Genomic DNA, 16,422 nt, shown 5'->3' with positions numbered 1-16,422 from the left:
TCCCATGTACTAATTTAGAAGACAAAAAGACATGAAAAAAACGGGTTTTTGAGGATTCACAGATTCCACATTCCATGTCAAAACTTTATAAAAACAACTTCAAACTAAATTAATGAAGTAAACATATTATCGACTGATGTTCGGGAGTAGATATTTGCCAGGTAACGGTATAACTGCGCCGCTCCCTCTGTCAGACGACTACATTTCCCCGGAGGAGACGTCACATCCCTCAGCTCATCGTGAATAGCGCTCCGTGTTTTGATTGGAGGAAACCGTACGTCAATCAAAGAAAGCTCTCGTTGTGACGTACGACGATCCGCCTACCTGATGTGTGATTGGACGTTACGCACGGGACCAAACCGAACCTCCAACCCGTTTCTAAGTTCGTCCAGAAACCCCTTTTTTTGAAGAAGAGAGAAATTCATCTTTTATTTGTGAATTTCTTCGAAGGAATTTAAAGAGTTACTCAGACGTTGACATGGCTTGAAGTGTCTCTCGAGGTGTCGCTCCATCAAATGTTCTCACAGGTAAGTCGAGAAAACTTTGGCCGAATGTTTCATTGAATAGCGACGAGCCTCGTCTATAAATGCGGTTATTCTAACGGTGTGTTGACACAGTTACTTTGCTGAACGCCCAGTTTTATCATGTAAAACTTGTGACAGTCTTAATGAAAAATAAGAAAGTCTATTCTTTCTAGTTAGTGTTACTGCCTAGTCACCTTTAAGCCACCGTGAAAAAGCTATAATATTCAAAAATATTTAAAATAAGTACACAAAATAAGTAGTACACTCATGGCACATAAAGCAAGACAAGAGAAATAAAGAAAATTAATTCGTTACATCATTTGTATACGAATACAACAAAGCCAGACTTTTTTGTTAGGTTAAGAATAAGTTACCACAAGTTAATTGTGGAGTTTTCAGTACAAACAATAAACTAAAACTACAACTACAAAAGTTGATATTCTATGTTATCCAAGTTTGTTTTCTTTCAGATGTTTTCTATACCTGGTTACAGGAAGGACAGGGATATGGACTTTGACGGTTTATGAATTAACCAGTCTAGAATCAAACACAGGGAGGCTCACACACAGCATATCCCTCATGTCCACAGGCTCTGACCTACTCAGGAAGTCAGAACCAGGGGAGGGAAAAACACAGAAATAACTGAAAACAAAAGAAAAAAACAATGTCCGTACAGTTCAGGGGGTCAAATCTATTAAATGTTATAAAGCAGCCAAGCAACCATCTTTTCATCTTGACTGTGGATGAGGATGCTTTGAGGAGAGCTTAAAAAGGAGCAGGAGCTGAGAAAACACATCATATCTTTTGAGGCCTGTTAGTCCTTCCATCATTATATTGACAATTTAAACTGAAATTGTGACCTCTAAAATGTTTCAAAAATCATTTTATGAGAAATGAGGCTGACCATTGATGATACTTTCTGCGTCTTCGATTCTTTTGTTACAGTTCTTCATCTAAAAACACTCCACAATGTAACAGTTAGACCAAATTTCTTGTGTATTGTCCAAGTAAGTTAATATTTAATGAGCATAAGATTTCACATACAAAGTAATTTCAAAGCTTTAAAATTAATATTTAATTATTTTGAAAGAAAAAAACAATTATGTACAAGTAAGACAACCCTACTCATGTTATCTTGCATTGTATTCAAAATTAGACCAGATGACATGATCCAGGGAACACCATTGTAAGGTTCTTGATATTTATGTTGTTTTGTTTTGTTTTGTTTTGAATGGTGGGAGCTTTTTTTATGTAACCTCCATTAGTGCTTTGCACAGCAAACAGGCAGCAGAAAAGGGCCAATGGAAGCCAGTTTATAGCCTTCCTGCACACATGTTAACAGTCTCTCTGAGCCGAGGCCAGCCGGCTAATGAGAGGTTATTACATGGAAGAGAAACCTAGATTTTCTATCATCCTCCTCCTCCATCGTCAGAGATTTTCGTCGGCCTCTCTCATCTCATTTTTTGCTCTTTCTTTGTGTTTTCCCCCTGTTGGCAAGTGACCACGGTGGAAAATCAGGGTAACTGTTGTTTTTCTGTTTGGCCACACTACGTGATATACGCCCACTCCACGTTGATCCAGCTGGGCTCGACCCTGGAATATTTCAGGTGCTGGCCTGCGGGAATACATTGTTCAAAAAGTAGTTTATCTGCCAGGACATGCTATTTTTGATTGTTTTATGGCCCTTGATCCAAACCCAATACTGATCAACAACATGTACATACAGTACATGTCCTGTACATGTTTGATATAATGATGTAGTATTTATTTATTCAATGTATTTATTTTGCAAAAACAATTTTACAATTTCTGACAATATTCTTTCATATTGGCCACCCCTTATCTCTTGTTGATCTTGACTACTCATACATAAAATAATAAGACAATACACAGTACAATAGAATGTTGTTTAATGCCTTATATATTTTCGTGCGTGTGTGTGTGTGTGTGTATGTGTGTGTGCTGGCAGCCAAGCACAATGGCAGACAGTGAGGAAGCCATGAGTCAGGAGGACTGGAAGGACAAGTGCATGGTCTTGGAGGCTCTGCTGATGAAGTTCAGAGTTCAGATCATCAAGATTCGGGAGCTCACCGCTGACAAGGTTGGTCCAACCAGGCTTCATTTCAAAAGTCCCCTAAAACCAAATGATTAAACACCATGGGTATGTAATACACACCAGACTCCCAAAATGGCGCTGGTCCATTTGAAATAATTTTATCAGCCATACCTACCAAAATTCTTTTTGTGTCGTGCCGCTGCACAGACTTATTATGTCGCTCACTCGGCTCATTACATTAGAGTGACCCTAAATCACACACACTATGGAGAAGTATGAGTTCTTTTATTTATTTAAAAAAAAAAAATCTAATTATAAATGACATTTTTTTTACAGTCTGAGGTGTCATGACTGGACAACACAGGAAGTCAAGTCATAAACTCCTTGGAATTTTCTTTGGTGCAGTGCCATGATTGGTCTCCAGGGTAAACTTGCAGCATGGCTGCAAGTGTTTATTTATAGTGGCTGAGTTCAGCATATCCAGGTCAATACATCCATTGCATACATCAGTGGTTGATAACATATTTGTGTCCAAAAATCGTGAACATTCAGGCATGATCTTTATATATATTTATTATCTTCAGTGAATATGCATCATGAAATAAAGGAAACATGAGTATGGTAGAGTAAAAATGTTAACTGAAAACAGTCACTGTCTTTATCAATTGCTGTAACTTACTACTCCACCTAAGAAATTTGACTTTCTATTAAGGAGTGAGCACAGGCATTATTGATCTTATGGGTAAAACTAGCAATTAATCTGCTTTATTTCAACTTTTTTTTCGAGTTGTAAAATAGCATCCCAGCATCCACAATGCCATTCACCTGTCACAATATTTCCCTTGTCCCTTGTTCTGCAATATATATTCATAATTTCTGTTCATGCAGCCTGTTGAAGCAATTGCCTCACTCAGTATGTGTGGGTGTATTGACTCCTGTTTTCCCATTCTCTCATGTTTAAATTCCAGACAGCTCATTTCCATTCATCATTTAAAATGTTTTTTAATGGAGTGGCTTGTTTTAAAGACATCATGGTCATAGTTTTCAACATCATAAAAATACAATGAACACAGAGTTTTGCTACAAAGTGGGGGCTGATGTGTTTTGCATAGTTCCCCCAACTAATTCATTAATCGCTAAGCTATAAGCTCTATGGTTGCCCCTGTCTTATATCTAATAAATTCCGCTTTCCTTGAATGTCTGATGTTCCTGTAAGAATCAAGGAAACAAGGAAAGACGACCAGAAAATCATTCCACAGTCACTGCCTGCTGTAGTGAGTTTCAACACAGAATATGTCATAATTAAAAAAAAAATTGAGCAATCATCGTCACGTGATCTAAGAGGAACAGGAAGAGAGAGCAGCAGTGTGTCTGCTGGGGACAGAGCAGCCTGTCTCTCCCAGCTGACCAACCCAAACTGTTCAGTGGCCTAGATCTGAAGCTACTCTCCAGGGAGGCTGATTAGAGCTCTAATGTAAACAGGAGTCTGACCACGGGGCTCCACCACGCACTGCATGATGGGATCTGACCCAGCTCTAGTCAATTACGGAGTCACAGTAAGCTCAGGCGGAAAGTCCTGGAGAAACCTTGAAAAAAGATTGGTCTGGGTTGGCTGTCACAGCCTACATAGCCCATGATGATGTCTGCATTTCATTGGCCTCAACTGTTATATTTTGCAGGTTAAATATTCCTGCATTTAACATAAATTCCAAGACACTTTGAAACCCAAGTAGCTCACCATGACTCACAAGATGCATCAAGGCTTTGTCCCTTCTAAATTTTAAGGCAAGTCATGTAGCCACCTCGTAGCAGTCAGCATCTATTTAAGTGTTGGCTCAGTGTACAGTAGCATGTGGTCGGTGCACTTGTTTTAAATCTGATAAAGAATATCTGTAGTAATCCTTTCATCTTTAGCACATACCAGAGACCCCGAGAGTTCAGACAGAGTTCAAACAGTAGCAGCTGAAACATAAAATTCTGAAACAACTATGGGTTTACTGCTGATTTCCAATATCTGTGGTTTTAATCATTCTATTCATTAATGCCATTGATTAAACACATGGAATCATTCAGTGCAAGCCCCTCTTATGAGACATTTTTCAAGAAGATTGAGTCAAAATTACAAATGTGAAATTTTTAATGTAATTGTTTATGGATATAAGAATTTAAATGAATTACTTGATATGCCAAATATTCTTTTTCAAACCAAGCATTTGTTCAAAATTAGATCATTAAGTGAAATTGACTGTAGCTTTAAAGATCAGAATACTTCACTCACTCATTTTTTTTGAGAAAAAGTATGCAAAGGTTAATTCCTGTTATTTTTTCCTGTGGTCCAAATACTCGCCATATTAACACTGAATATAAAAAAAAACAAACAGCATAACGCCAACTGATAGTAAATTTAATAAAAAGCTCCAGTAATCTATTTTTATCGCAGCTTTGTGCCTCACATGCCCCTAAAAGGTATCAGTCAATAAATCCTACATAAGTTATATCAGGATTTAAGAGAATAACTCTCTCATACAGTATACTCACCATTTTATTTTGATATGCTGATAAAAAAAAACAACATAAATAATGTTTTGTAGAATGACTAGCTGCACCCTGGAAACCTTATCGCCGATTTGGCGCCTTGGTATTGTCATGTTAGTTTTGAGTCATGTGGAATCGGAGTAAAAGGAAGCCTCAGCCTGTGCTCTCGGGACTGCTGATGCAAGGAGGTCATTGCTAACATCCAGTCCTCTGCTGATGTTTTTTTCTCTGCTCTGAGTTCCATTGCCTCAGCATGTTGATTTAAAGCCATGGTGGGTGTATGTATACCCCTGTAAATCCCCCTAATATCTCGGTGTGGTGGCGGGTAGACAATGGACATAAAGAGGAAGTTTCACTAGGTGTTCACAACGTTTAAATGCTTCTTACGTTCATTTTAGGTTGGTGTCGATCAATTGATAAACCTTCAATTTTATTATATTGCACTTCAGGAGAGGACTGAATTCTGTCATTTTGATTTTAGCATTCGAAGTTAGAATATATTTGGCTGAGCACTAGAATGCCCATGTTTTTTAAGCATGGGTTTAATAATGAAATGACACTCTGAAATACATCTGTACGAACCATTTATTTTTTATTTGTATTGTTTATGGTAGTTTGAAAATCAGTCTTTGCAGTTACAGTTAACAGTTAAGACAATTCATATTTCATTGTATTCTTATTCTTCCTCCTTTCTACTATTATCTATTACTGTTATGTTTTTTACTTGAAACTCTGGCACAACAATATCCTTCGGGATAAATAAAGTTGTTCTCATCTCTCCAAAAAATGCAGGTGACATGAATTACAAATCAATGTTAAATTCAGTAATGCCAAACTGATCTTAACAAAAGAGTCTTACGTTTGAAGAACTGGAAATTATTTTAGTCTGCCGTTGCATTTGTCAATGTGAGTGAAATATAATAAGTAATATTTGATTGATAGATGACTATCAGTCAGTAAGTAAAATAGCATCCTATAAATGAATCCTGTTAGACTTAAAAAGTAAGTGAAATCCTAGAAAGCCTGTGAGAAGACAGACAGTGAACAAGGGGAAGAAATAGAAACAGAAGGGAAAAAAATGAACCCTTGTGTAAAGATTGGGCTACCCAAGGGAGGAAATGCCCGCTTTAGAAGACTGTGTGCGTGTGTATGTGTTGGACAGGAAGTGAGTTTGCAAACTCAGGCATTCATTTTTTTTTTTCACACACACGTGTATGTATTCAGGTCACGTCAAAGTCATTTATAAAATGTGCTTGACAAATATTTTTCACAAAAATGAAACGTGTCGGTGTGTGGGTATAGTTACTTGGGAGGGACGTTAGTTTTGGCCAACAGGGCCTCCAGCTGTAACAGTCAGCTACACATGTCATGATAGAGACAAAGAGGCCATGTGTTACGGTTGGATCCATCAACCTCTTCGACCAAACACACATGGTCATATTTTGTATCATGTCAGCATGAATTTCAAGACACATGAAACGTGCTAACTTGAACGAAACGTTCTAAAGAAGCAAGTATTCATCAGTTCAGAATTTTTTATTATGAAATGTTAGAGGTTAGGAAGTCAAAAAGTGAACGTCATTTACACTACTACTACATAGGAAGTACACAGACACACATGTTCTTTACAATATACAGAAAAACCACATTGGGTGGAGTGGCAGTCTGGTCTAGCCTTCTATTTTGATTGATTCCACATTTGAAGAGAGACACATCTGTTTGTGTTGCAGCACGGGCACAATTTGCATTGGTAGAAGGCGCTCGCTAAACCCCCCCCTGAAGGCTTTAGCAAGAGACGGATACTTACACAGAACTTAGTGTAGTTCCATAGAATCAATGTATTGCATTTATTCTAGCAAAAAATGTCAAATGGCAACATTGCTACAAACATGCTTCACCAAATACCGATGTAAAATGGCTATAAATGTTGTTAGAATTTATAAACACAAACGCAGACCCCTGATCACAGTCTGAGTCACACAGTTGTACAGCTGCGTATCCTCAGCGTGTGTGCTGCTGCAGAGAAACATCCGCCTGTAATTTTCATCTCCATCCGCCCAGTCACGACCACACTTCCGCTGAAAGCTAATTTTGACTAGCACTGTTGTATCCCCCAGCACATGTGGACAGCATTGCAGTGATTTCAATGTGTTCCTTAGCATGAACATAAGCAGAGTTATACTGTGATTTTATCCACCTGGGGCAGGGGTGTCAAACTCATTGTCACATCAGCATAATGATTGCCCTCAAAGGGCAATGTGTAATGGTAACGGTATAAATGTAACTGAAAGTAACCAAATGTAATGTAGAATAAATGTAACTACTCCTCAATTATTTAAAAATTATTAAACTTATCACCCATTCAAATCCAGATTTTACATATGCATTCTCATCTTTCTTGAAACAGCCTTCCGTCTGCATGAACTTTTCTCTTTCTGGACATTTAAGGATGATTTGTACTTACCTTTTTATTTAAAGACAATCAGATGTTCTTGCAGGGCACATAAAATGATGTGGCGGGCCACATTTGGCCCGCGGGCCTTGAGTTCAACAAATGTGACTTGTAGAATGTAACCTGGATGTGTCACAACCTTCTTGCTTTCACCATATACATTTTCCGTCAAATTAGGCTAAAATATTATAATGCTAATGAAGTTAACAGCAATGGAGGTGGGGTTAATACTTTGCTTTACAATGTTCACTTAGCCCTTAAGGCCACAGACTCCGACGCTGAGTCTGGTATCAAGTCAACGGAAGGGATATAAAGAGTCCTAAGACACTCTTTATCACCGTAGAGCACAATTTTTCTGAAATTTTAAATATTTAAAGAAAGGGTACATTTTAAGTACAGTTTGTTTTGCCAAAAACTATTCATTATAGTGTTCAATGAGGTGACAGTCATAAGTCTGAGCCATATGTGTGTTTTACTATCAATTTTAGATCTTGCTAGGTCTAGTTTGAAGTAAGCAAATATGATATTTGATTGTGATTCAAATCAACGTGTGTTTCATGATTCTATTTTCCTGAATATAATAGCAAGAATAATGACAATAATAACAACATCATTGCAACCCAACATTTATTGTTTCGCTACGAACGTAGACCCCTGCCCCTCTATTACGTTCATTGGTTTGTCATTTTGATGAACATATTTGATAACCCTAAATACATGAAGTCTTATAGAGCACATGGGGCAGAGAACAAGTTCTAAGTATGCCTATATTTGGAGAGCCCATTTGTTCTTCAACCTGTATGACTGCGGGGAATGCTGAGGATAAGCACTGTGGGTCGCAGAAAGAGGCTTTGTGAGCTGGCTGTCTGGCTGCGGACACAGCTATGGGGGAGGAATGGATGGAGTTCAGGGTGAGGTTGGACACAGAGCGCCAGTTGTGGAATTCCAGGAATGAAAGTCAAATTGTAGTTTGGATCTGAGGACGGAATCAGCGGCGGAGGGTAAAGAGGCCGAGGGAGAGGGGAGAGGTCATGTGTGAGTGAGTGTGTGTTTGTCTGACCTACCCTTAGTGAATCAGCGGGGGTTATCATTCTCTGTGAGTGTGTTTCACGAAAAAAGTAATGGCCCATAAAATGAACGCACTGTAAACTCGGACCTCTTGTTGCTAATCCCAGTTGAGCTAAATAGGATATGCTCCCACAACACTCATCATCCCATTTATAAGACACAGAAAAACGGCACACACTTACGGTCGGATACACACGGGATTATCATTATAAGATGTGTTTATGATTTTTAAATGTTGTTATGACTAGAGTGTGTGTGTGTGTGTGTGTGTGTGTGTGGATGAGATGTTATGTGCGTTGTCTCCAGCTGTAGCCAGCAGAGTACACACACCTTGTAATTAGCATGCTGTTCTTTGCCAGATGCTATATCTGTAGTTTAGAGAGCCGTATGCGGTTTCTCACTTGTGGTTCTGTGTAGGATCTATATAGAGAATGAGCCACAGAGCCCACTTGTGTGAGATACGACTACCTTTTTTTCAGCTTTTGTTTTATTCAAAATATTTGAACAATATCATCGATGTATTAGCTGTATTTTTGAAACATTTTTTGCAGTTTAATCACAATATGTTAATAACCTCATGTGAATATCATCAGGCTCAAGTACTCTCTAGCTGAAAAAAACACACAATACAAATCACTGCCTTTCCGTGACCAATTGTGAACGTATTTAGTGACATAATCTCTGAAGCTTATTTCTCCAGAAGCTAAATGAACAAGTGGGACTGTAGCTGCCATAAAGCCCCTAGGTCCCTATTTACTCCATAAAACGTTTTTTGCCGTGGAAACAGTGAATGGCTTCAGCTGGGTGTGGTGGCTTCTGGATGGAGCTGGGTCTATTTCTTCGAGTCTCTGAATGTTGCAAAGGGGAAAACTGGAGTGTGGCCATGCCAGTCTTCACCGGCTGTGTCCGCAGCACATCTAAAAACAGTTGTAGCTCTCTGCTGTGGAACACCAGCTGTATTTAATAATTTGTGTGCTACTGGGCTTTAGCCAGAAGAAAATTTAGGCCCTGAGCCTGCTTTTTTTTTCACTGGTCTGCATTAAAAAGTTTGATTTTTTTTATTCATTTAAAACAAATTTCATTTAAAAGGAAGTCATTTAATTGTCAGATGTTATTTTTGAAACCATGTATTTCCATGTCAGAATAGTTATGCTTTATCGGGACATTAATTTATCCTTGTCAAATGCATATGAATGCTGCTGATTGATAGATTAGCATACTTTACACAAGTATTCAGTATTTCCTGTTGCACCCAGCCTTAACCACCAGTCTAACTCAGGCTTGTGAATGCAATAAAAATGCAAGAATGCACTGAGAACAAAAAGGTTCACCTTGATTAAATATTAGAGAGACACTTCCATTATCTTTAACGATAAGGCACCAATGTACATCCCAGACCCACATGTATAGCCTTTTTTTTTTTTTAAATCAATGCCTTACATGGAAAGTGTTTTGAGTTTCTCTTTGTCCAGATCTGTTTTGAATATTTTGGTTCATTGTATCATCCCAAAATAGTGCATCGTTTCTAATGCTATGCATTGAAAAATATCCATATTCAGCATCAGTACTGTAAAACATTGACCCCTCATCGGGGGCAGATTCAAATTAGATTTGTCCTGAAAGATACATAAAGGACTATAGGTTGACAATGAGGTATGACTTGTCTGAGCAAATTGTGTACCTAATATTAATATAAAGTGAGAAGCACTCAGTACATCCTTTTAACCAATTTAGTCAAAATATTTTCCATTTAACTTCGGCATTCAAAGATTCCTTTCGTCAAATGTATCTATGGGGGTGTGAACCTAACAATCATATAAGTGAAAAACCTTCAGATTAAGAAAGGGAATTCCATCAAAAATGAGAGAAGAGACACCACAGAATTTGTACACACCATACAAAGTATTTTTCTCTACATTCCGACATATTTTCATTTGTAAAGCTGCCGAGGTTTGAAGATTTTCCTTAGAAGACACTGGTTTCACTGCTCCTTCCTCCACTTTGAGCTGAGGAATCTCAGAGGAATGTTGCTCATTAAGTCGTCCCTCTCCTCAGTGCCCATGAAGAGTGTGTGTGTGTGTGTGTGTGTGTGTGTGTGTGTGTGTGTGTGTTTGCGTGTGTGCGTGTGTGTGTGTGTGTGTGTGTGTGTTTGCGTGTGTGCGTGTGTGTGTGCGTGTGTGTGTGTGTGCGTGTGTGTGTGCGTGTGTGTGTGTGTGTGTGTGTGCGTGTGTGTGCATGCGCACTTGTATGCTTTGTGCCTTAGCCAAAGTTTGAAAACTGCATGAGACTGCAGCGTTATTGCTGTTTTAACACACTCCTACTAGGTTTCACATGCTCCCTTCTGATGTGAGTACACAAAAGCCTGATTGTACCTGTGTTGCTCTGACACCACATAATCAATTATGTACAAATAATGGGTACAACTGGTTAAAGGTGCTACTTATAGCAATTGTTCAGCAATAAAAATGCCCTCCCAAAACATTAAGGTAGTGTGGTGAAAACCAACAACTGTTGCCAATAAGAACTGGCAGCCTGCACTTGGAAATATACTTAAGCTTGTGTTTTTTCGAAACTCTTCTTGATCAGCCAGGATTTATTAAAATAAAAGGATCACGGTACATGTGCTGTTTCTAACATCCCGTAAAAACCATAATTAGGAGCACAAGTCAGGATCAACAGTGTGTGTGTGTGTGCTATGATCCAGTCAGCTTATGACTTGGTTCCATAGACCATAAAAAAGATTGTAGTGCAGTACATTCCCAATGTATTTAACATTGAACTAAATAACTTCTTAAAAAAATCCTAGTTTGACTTGTTTCCTTGTCCTTTAACAGTTTGGAAATATTTTCTCCTCTTACTGTCAGAATTCCATTGCAAAGTCAAAAACAATTGATATCGTTGTCCCTTTGAATGCAGAAAAGACCCCCTTTTTTGTTGTTTTTTATCTCATTCTTAGTCATTTCCTGCTCATTTTCAGATCAACCAAACATCACAACTCAGGCCGAAGATGTGGTTTGACAACTTGGTTTATTTCAGGATTTGACTCTTGAAAAATTTGTGAATTCTTGAAAGGTCAAGGGCAGAAACTTTGTTGCTTTTGTTTTTTTATGTTTTTTTCACTAATTTGGGGGATTTTTTTTCTCATTCTCGATGACTGATGTAGCACTGGTCTCTCGCTGCTGATGTCATCAATGGAACACAAGATCACGTCAAAATTTCTGTTGAATTTTCTGATGAATGTTTGCTGTTTGAGCTTGTAGAAGTGATGTGATAGACATGATTTATCAAAGTCTGCCAAGAAACTTGTTCAGATAGACTCCTTAATTCATCAACTCCAATTTCTTGCATGTTTTAGTAAAATAAGACAGCCTGTACTATAAAAATTAAAAACATTCTGTAAATGTAACATTTTTCCTGTAAATATGCTAAATTTGGGAGACTTAGTCTGTTGATATGTGTGTGTGTGTGTGTGTGTGTGTGTGTGTGTGTGTGTGTGTGTGTGTGTGTGTGTGTGTGTGTGTGTGTGTGTGTGTGTGCGCGTTAGTTTCGAAGAAGAACATTCAATGTACAATTTAGACCTTCTCAATTTAGCTTTTCCCTTCAGGGCGAATCAACCTTCTCCATCTAACCCTATTCTTTACATCCTCTTGTCGTACACTAACTTACCTCATATCCTCTCTCACTAGGTCCATCATAAATCTTCTCTTTGGTCTTCCTCTAGACCTCCTACCTGGCAGCTCCAATTCCAGCATCCATTTACCAACATATTCACTATCTCTCCTCTGTACATGACCGAACCTTCTCTCCGCTGTCCCTCTGATGGACTCGTTCCTGATCCTCTCCATCCTCATCACTCCCAAAGAGAACCTCAACATCTTCATCTCTGCGACCTCCAGCTCAGCCTCCTCTATTTCCGTCATTGTCACTGTTTCTAAACCATAGAGCATCGCTGGTCTCGTCACTGTCTTGTACAACTTTCCTTTCATTCTGGCTGATAGTCTTCTATGGCATAGTATCCTTGATGTGTTTCTTTACCTCTTTTCCACACTCACCGTTGCTCTGGACCCCAAGTACTTGAAATCCTCCAACTTCTTGATCTTTACACCCTGTAGCCTCACTATTCTACCTGGGTTCCTCTCATTCACACACATATATTCTGTCTTGCTGTGACTAACCTTCGTTCTTCTCCTTTCCAGAGCATATCTTCACCTCTCTAGATTTTCCTCAATCTGTTCCCTGCTTTCACTACAGATCACAATGTCATCTGCGAATAACAACAATGTACAATTTAGACCAATTTTTAAAAAAGGGCAGGAGTTCAAGAGTTAATAAATTCCTAAAATATCAATACTCTTTTACAATATTATCACCCTGTCCAACACAAAAGGGCCTAAAACCAGCCAAAGTGCATCAGCTCAGGAAATTCAACATTTAGCAGTGTCTTTGTCATCATTGCCTTTAATTGTGTTTAAAGTGAAGTGTTTTCGTTGTTCCATGCTTGACAGAGCAAGTGTTGAGAATGTGACCGATTGGGTTGTGTGAGTGCATTATATTTTCTATAAAAAAGCGATATTTTATGAATAGGCAATCAAAAGTCAATCTACTCTCCCTTTCACAGATTCAGCAATTGGAGACACAAGTGATTGATGCAGAAAAACGGGCTTTCACTGCACACCAGCAGGTAGCTCAAAATACATTGTTTATGTTTTCCTTTTGTGCATATACATGTCTTCTCATGCACTTGCGTGTATATTTGGACTCCCAAGGTGCAATGGATGGAGGAGAAACTAAAGGCTTTTGATGGCCAGTCTGGAGACTCAGAGGTTTGTTTACTTCAACGGTGCCAAGAGCTGCAGGCAGTGGTGCAGGAGAAGGAGGACATCATTGCCCAGTTGGAGCAGCAGCTGGAGGAACAGGTAAAACACACTCACACACAAAGAATTTCCTCAAATAACAAATGTCATGCCAGTGGATCTTTGTTTAATCCTTTACAGTATAAAATTCAGAAAAAGACAAAAAGATGTGCGCCTGAATGTCGTCTGCCATGTAATCAGTGTGAACCATCTAGATCAAATGATTAAGATGTTAAGATTAAGAAAATCACATTTTACTTCTTGTTCAGCATGTATGTTTTAATATAATGATATTAATGATAAATGATACTAACATACCCTAACGTCTACCATTTGTACCATTCATATCATAATCGAAAGTTTAGTAATTTTAGTAATTCAGAGTTTTCAAAGTTTGCATAAAACCTAGATGTCTTTGGCAGATGATTGAAAGTATGCTCAATTAGTCAGAGGCATTGCATAAAAAAATACTGCATTTAACTGCTTCACAAGCATGCAAATAAGATAAATCTCACACTCGTTCAATGATCTGACATTTAAACTATCTGTACATTTGTAATAGCAAAAATACAAAAAAGTTAGCCAGATAAAGAGAAAGATAAGTGATGATATGGGTGTGAATGCAAACAATATAATTATTCTCCATAATAAATGAGAAAATTGCCCAATACAAGGTCGTGAAAATATCCTTTAAAATGTAGTCTGTCGTATACAGATATGTTCCACTGGTAAGATTAATAGCTAGTGTATATGCTTGTGTGACCTTGTGACCTTTGGTTTGTTGTTTTTCAACAGAAACAGCTGAGACTTCAAGATGCCAAGACGGTGGAGGAAAAAGCAGCCAAGATTAAGGAATGGGTCATGCTTAAATTATCTGAGGTACAAACACCAATTGGTCTGGGTGGTAAAGGCTGGGTAGAAAGCTGTGCATAGGGAGAGTTACAGTTATCATTGTTTCATAAATCACAAGTGGCCATTTTTCATGCAATAACATGTGTATTCTTCAGTTTGAAGTGGAAAATGCTGTGCTGAGAGAAACCAACAAGCAACAAGAATCTCAGATTTTGGAGCTACAGAAGAAAGTGAAAGGTAGGGGGCGACTCACTAGTTCCTATACTGCCGAAATCTCGAACAGAATTGTTCTTTAGAAAGCAGCTATTCACATTTTCAAAACTATTTTTGTTTGTTTATATTCTAGATTTTGAGAACAAGTGTCTTGGTGGACGAGATGTCTTTTGCAGACCAGGTGAAGCCCAGCGCCTTAGCAGTCTGACTTTTGGCTGTTTCCAGGTGAAGGGGAAGAACCCGCAGGTCCTCACTGGACCTGCCCCCTCTCAGAGGACTATCAGCACTACCGGAGAGAATGAGGGAAGAGGGAAAATTGGTAAGACCACTACCATATAACAGACAACCCAATTGAAAGAATAAATCAAAACTAGTAGCAGGGCTTTCCCACTAAATTGCAAGAGTCTTGAACCAATGGCTTTTAAGATTTATTGGAACTTTGTCTTTATCCTCCAAACTAGACTGTGTTCCCACCAATTTAAAGCTGTATGAGTGACACCCAGTGTACGGGACATGCAAACAAGTCAAATTAGCGTCATCGGGTAACAGTAGCATTTATATCAACTCCTCAGGAACGGGCGGAGAAGGCCAGAGGTCAGATCAGGCTCGACTGCTGGATTCTCCCCTGGAGGAGGACCGTGCATCGGACAGCTTTTGTGAGAGTGCCAATGGACCCGAGTCTCGTGGCGTTTCATCAGTTCTCTCCAGTGCTGCATCAGAGGGGGAGGGAATCGGAGATTGTGAGGGTAGAGGAGGCGGAGCGTGGAGTTTGGAGTTCAGTCGTCCCGGCAGTGAGGCCTACCTGACTGCCTCGGATGACAGCAGCTCTCTGTTTGATGATGACATGCAGCGAACTGAGCGTCCCTTTTTCCGCCTCCTGGGGTCTTCAGACGTACCACCGGGAGAAGGTAAAGAGAGGGAGGAGGAGCCTCACAGGACCAAGCTAGAGGACTCAACGTCCGAGGAGCTCAACAAACGATTCCAGTCACAAAGACTCGACTCCTCATCCTCGTCCAGCGAAACTAGCGCCCCAAGCCCCATCGTCATGCCAGCATTAACTCCCAAACGACCCAACCCACCTCAGGACCCCAAGGACACTCCTGCCTCCCCCAAACAACCCCGACTGCGGACCCCGATGGGTTTTGGCTTGAATGCGGCTATGGCCAAGAAACACCTGAGTCAGCCACCAGTCAGCACTGAGGCCGGACTTGGGCAGACACGAAATGCCCTCAGCATGCTACGCTCCCTCCGGCCACAAGAAACCAACCTAGACCAGGAGCAGGAGGCGAGCATGGAGACAGGCAAGGAAACGCCTCAAAAAATAACCCCGAGCTCTCAAAACAAGCTCACTCCGCTCACACTGCAGACCACCTCTGTGCCCTCTGAGCCTGGGGAAACGAGTCCAGACAGTCACAACTCGGTGCCTCCGACTCCTCCTTTACACAGGCTCCCTTCCTGGGTAAGAATGTGCTGAAACCAAATTGTGGATTAAGAATTGTCCATTTGTTCTAGTCTTCAAAGTGGAGAGAAATTACAGTGCATTATATTAACAATTCACCAGTGCTTAGTGTTATTAGAAAATAGTGATCATTGTTAGACAGGAAACATTACAAATAACTTTGGAATTAAAAAAAAAAACAACTGAATACTTGATACTCTTTCAAGTCCTATTTTTGGTTTCAGAAATGTTGTATTGCACATTTTTAAAAGTAATGGCTGGTTTGAATATTTTTCATAGGAGAGCCGTATCTATGCTGTAGCCAAATCAGGAATTAGACTGTCTGAAACTTCCTGCACTGACCCAGCTAGCAAAGGTAAGACAGCAATTTAATACTGCATACAAGGTTTAGATATGATTGGGACTGTGTC

The 16,422-nt window shown here is 39.4% G+C and overlaps 1 protein-coding gene across 1 annotated transcript in view; it reads left to right on the top strand.

Annotated features, from left to right (window-relative positions):
* Nucleotides 1-387: 387 nt before the first annotated feature.
* The window catches only part of plekhh2 (pleckstrin homology domain containing, family H (with MyTH4 domain) member 2), a 34,086-nt gene continuing 18,051 nt past the window's right edge, over nt 388-16,422 (top strand). Inside the window, exons 1-9 of the mRNA XM_086164764.1 lie at nt 388-527; nt 2,494-2,625; nt 13,254-13,316; nt 13,402-13,551; nt 14,284-14,367; nt 14,496-14,577; nt 14,687-14,872; nt 15,126-16,012; nt 16,292-16,367. Coding sequence (XP_086020890.1) covers nt 516-527; nt 2,494-2,625; nt 13,254-13,316; nt 13,402-13,551; nt 14,284-14,367; nt 14,496-14,577; nt 14,687-14,872; nt 15,126-16,012; nt 16,292-16,367 — 1,672 coding nt within the window. The 5' untranslated portion in view covers nt 388-515. The remainder of the gene's footprint in view (nt 528-2,493; nt 2,626-13,253; nt 13,317-13,401; nt 13,552-14,283; nt 14,368-14,495; nt 14,578-14,686; nt 14,873-15,125; nt 16,013-16,291; nt 16,368-16,422) is intronic.

Source organism: Fistularia commersonii, chromosome 2 (assembly GCF_037954325.1).
Source record: "Fistularia commersonii isolate RoL2024-O1a breed Wild chromosome 2, RoL_Fcom_v1.0, whole genome shotgun sequence".
Taxonomy (NCBI): domain Eukaryota; kingdom Metazoa; phylum Chordata; class Actinopteri; order Syngnathiformes; family Fistulariidae; genus Fistularia; species Fistularia commersonii.
Note: the sequence above shows the minus strand (reverse complement) of the source record. Positions and strands in the feature narration are given on the sequence as shown.